Source organism: Protobothrops mucrosquamatus, unplaced genomic scaffold, assembly GCF_001527695.2.
Source record: "Protobothrops mucrosquamatus isolate PMUCROS unplaced genomic scaffold, P.Mucros_1.0 scaffold7968, whole genome shotgun sequence".
Classification (NCBI taxonomy): domain Eukaryota; kingdom Metazoa; phylum Chordata; class Lepidosauria; order Squamata; family Viperidae; genus Protobothrops; species Protobothrops mucrosquamatus.
This window is the reverse complement of record NW_015393765.1, coordinates 3609-7656: the sequence shown is the minus strand read 5'-3', so window position 1 is coordinate 7656 and position 4048 is coordinate 3609. Positions and strand designations below refer to the sequence as shown.

Below are 4048 nucleotides of genomic sequence, written 5' to 3'. Positions count from 1 at the left end.
CTGAAAAGTATCAATCCATCGCCATTTTAATTTCACTTTTCCTCATTCCAACACACGTACGGGGAGAAACTTGTTATCCAAGTTAAAGTAAAGTCCAAAATAAAAAGCAAGCTTCCAAAGTTGGTTCGTCTGCTTACAAGTAAAACTCACAATTAACTTCAAGTTGCAGCGGTGGCGGCGGCTTCTAGCTTCGCCGAAGTGAAGGCGTCCTGGATCGCGGAGAATCCTCGGGGCTCCGGAGGAGTTCTCACCTACATCGTCCATATAGGACGACTCGGGAACTCAACTCCTACCCCGGGCAGCTCACCTATCCCCTTATGCCCAGGGGAAAGGTATCAAGCTGTTTGACAGCTGGTGCTGGCTGTCAAACCGGCTTTTACGCAAAACAGGCGGGAGGCAGCAAACAGCTGCGACCGACGAAATCGCCTGCCACCGGAAGTCGGTGTTCAAATTCTTCTTTCAGAAGGAGATGGGAATGAGAAAGAGGTTGGCAGGGATGGATGGATGGAGGGAAGGAAGTCCCACTTTAGCACTTGGCCACCTGCCAATGCCTTTGCTTGTCAAAAGGTTGCAAAAGGGGATCACATGACCCTGGGACACTGTGACCATCATAAATATGAATCAGTTGCCAAGCATCCAAATATAAATCACATGACCCTGGACATGCTGGAATGGTTATAAGTGTGAAAAATGGTCATAAGTCATTTCAGTGCAATTGCAACTTTAAACAGGTTTTTTTTTGGTCATCAAGTTTTGACACCTTGCTAGGTGGTACTCGAATATTCCCATATATGCTAAAAGTGGTACAGTCGGTGAAAAGGTTGAAAAGCCCTGGCTTACAGCATTAAAACATTAAAATCCTAACAGATAAATATTTCTATAGCAATCAAAATGGAATTCCCAGTCAAGATAAAAATTATAGTTAAAAGATGGGGAGGAACAGGACGTGTGAGGGGGGAGGGGGGATTGCCTCTTAATTCTACAACTACCTCCAGTGTGAGGCTCCCCATTAGGACCCCCTGATTTTGAGCCAGATTTCGCCTAATCTGTACTTGAACCTTTGGGTTTTTTTGCCCAGGTTCCCTCCCCCAACCTCTCCCTGCAGCCGTTCGGCCTCCCTCCCAGCCCCATTTTGCCTAGGGAAGGAGGTGGGGAGGGGTCTGACCCTCCTGCCTGGGATGGGGGGACAGGGAGGGGTCTAGGACAACTCAGCCAACTCAACACAGCACAAAACTTACACAATATGGAAGAAATGGAGAAAGAGAATCAGGAAAGGAAGGAGGCCGAGGGAGGAAAGAAATGAAATGTGAAAGACAAAAAAAAAAAAACATTTTTAAAATTATTTTAAATAATTGAATAAAATTGTTGAATTGTCCTGCACTGAGTTGCCCCATTCTGGACAGGGAGGGTGGAAAGGATCTGGGGGGGAGGGGATCTTGGGGAAAGGGAAGTTGGGGGTAATTGGTGGCTGAGGAGATCAGGCAGATCCCAGGATCACAGAAGAGCCTTGGAAGAGATCCCTCTTGATCTCCTCCTTCAGCAAATGCACAACTCTTGGATGGATTAATGGGGGTGAGGGCTGAGTGAGCCCCCCCCAAGAGGATCCTTCATAGATCCACTCCAGCTCAGAGAACTTTTGCTAACAATGTTTCTCTCCGTTGAGGGATTCTCTTATGAACAGCTCATTATATAACGTTTAAGAACATGCCATTTTTAAAGGTTTGGTTATTTGTAATTTAATCCTGGGATCTGGTCGGGATTTTTTTATGAACAGTTAATTATCCTCCTAGGTCTGCAGGGAAGAATTTAGGGGTAAAAACGAATTCCAGACTGAATATGCGGAGAACAAAATCTGTGTCGGTTCCCCTTAAATATTCCACTATTTCCAGAAGGAGCAGATGCCCAGCCTCTCCCCGTAAAATGCCTTTTTCTCTTGGGATCTGGCGGTTTTTCTCTTGTGGAAGAAAGACCTTATTTAATTCTTTGGTAGCGTATTATTTTTGGAGAAAACAAATGGCAAAAACAAATGGCAACAACTGCAGATGAAACACTTGTTTTGCACTATGAAACCTTATCAGTTGATAGAAATAAATAAGATTTTTTTAATATAAACAAATAAAACTAGAACAAGAAAAGTAGGCAATTTGCCAGGAATCTGGAACAGGGAACTAAAGGATCCAAGGCTTCAGGGCTGAATGAATACCCGAAATTCAGTTTTAATGTTTGTGGGTGTTTTTTGAATCTCTGCCCCTAAATGAGGAACCTTCCCAGATATGAAGAGGGAAGCGATTCGGCTGCAGGTGGAGCTGAGTCTGTGACCTAAAGGGGGGTCTCCAGGGGGGCTTTTCTCCCAGACCCCCAAAATTGGATGAACAAATGACTCTGAATAAAGAATAAAAAGAATAAAAAGAACTAAAAGAGGAATAGGGCACAGCAGACGAAAGAGCCTTCCCTAATTCCCTTTTCCAGACCTTTGGAAGTTCACTTTTTATCCTAAAATCCCAAAGGCCCCAGAGGTGAAGGGAGCCCCTCCCCCATTCCTGGCCTTCCGGAAAGGGGTGAAAAGGGGGCTCTGGGGATTTGCTTGGGGGGCACAGAGGAGGAGGCAGCCGTGGGGCCGGTAAGCCTCCTGAAGCCCCCCCCTTTTAATTTACTACTGCATTTTAATCATTCTTGTCTTTTAAATCCTATAGATTATTTTGGTGGTTTTATATTTTATGGGTACACCATGCAAAGTCCCTCTGTGTGAGAGAGAGATGGTTTTAAAAGTTGATAAGTAAATCAATATATTATTGATTTATTAATATAAAATATTATATAGTGTATAGATTATATTGAAATATATCTATATACTGGGCAAGAGAGAGACCTGGCTGGATTCCCCCCCCCCCCCAAAGAAAAATATAATATTTGGTATAATATTCTGAAAAGAAGTTTTTCTGGGCAGGGGAAACTTTGGACCGTGGGAAGAGAAGGAAGATGATGGGACTGATGGGAAGGAGGGGAATCTATTTCTTCCCTTTTGATTGTTTCATGGTCATCGGTGTAGAATTTCAAACTTTTTAAAGGTAATTTATTTTTTAACCTTATTTTTTATACATTTTTATTTAGGGGTGATGTTATATTGTGCACCATCCAGAGCCCCGCTTTGAGGGAAGTGTTAGGAGTATCAATAAATACCAATGAATAAATTTCGTAGATCGGAGAGTACAGAATAAATAAGGGGCAAATCTTTATCCGGGAGAGTCCTAATAAATGAAATGAAAAGGGGGGGTCCCTGCATTTCCCCCCCCCAATGGAACTCCCCCTCCCGCACTCACCTCTCCGGCCAATCACGGAATTGCTCTGGAAAACCTCGTAGTTCTTTCGGCAGAAGCGATCCACGGAGGCCTTCTGGTACTGCAGGATGGCCTTATCGCTGTTCCACTTGTCCACATCGGGCTGCACCAACGGAGTGACGGCCACGAATTTCCCGAGATCGCTGTCGAAGTAGTCGATCTCCTGCCGGTCGTAGATGTACCAGTCCAGGTGTCGCACCCGCTGCGTCCCGTTGAAGAAATGGCACTCGGCCTTCCACTGGAGCAGGAAATGGGCTGCGGGGGGGGTGTGTGTGGAGCAGAAAGAAGAAAGCCCTCAGGAGGGACTCCAGGGCCCATGGTTCCCAGAGGCTACTAGAGGAGGGGCGGAGCGATGGGAAGGCGGAGTGACGGGAGACCTGCCGCGAGGGACTGCCGGAAGGCGCCCCCTGGAGGAGGGATGGGGAACAGTCGGTCCCAGCGGGATTTCCCCTTTGGTGGGGGTCTGGAGGGGGGAGGAAAATGAGGGAGGGGGAAAGAGCTTCCCGAGGGACCCCCCTCCATCTCCCCAGGGTGGAAAAAGGCAGGCAGAAGTTCAGCCGGTCCTGGCCTCCGTCTGTCTGCAGGGAACGCTGGATCCCGGTGGGGCCTCTTTGCCCCCCTCCCAAACCGGCAGGAAATATGGGGGGAGGGAAGAGGACCCCCCCCTCTGGGCTGGAGGGAAAATAATATCCAAGCTTCTCTCTCCCTCT

The 4048-nt window shown here is 46.9% G+C and overlaps 1 protein-coding gene across 1 annotated transcript in view; it reads right to left on the bottom strand.

Moving 5' to 3' along the window:
* Positions 1-3600, bottom strand: part of LOC107300685 (DLA class II histocompatibility antigen, DR-1 beta chain-like) — a gene marked incomplete at both ends in the record, with an annotated part of 6861 nt that extends 3261 nt beyond the window's left edge. Inside the window, one exon of the mRNA XM_029287030.1 lies at positions 3321-3600. Within this exon, the coding sequence (XP_029142863.1) occupies positions 3321-3600 (280 nt within the window). The remainder of the gene's footprint in view (positions 1-3320) is intronic.
* Positions 3601-4048: the final 448 nt, after the last annotated feature.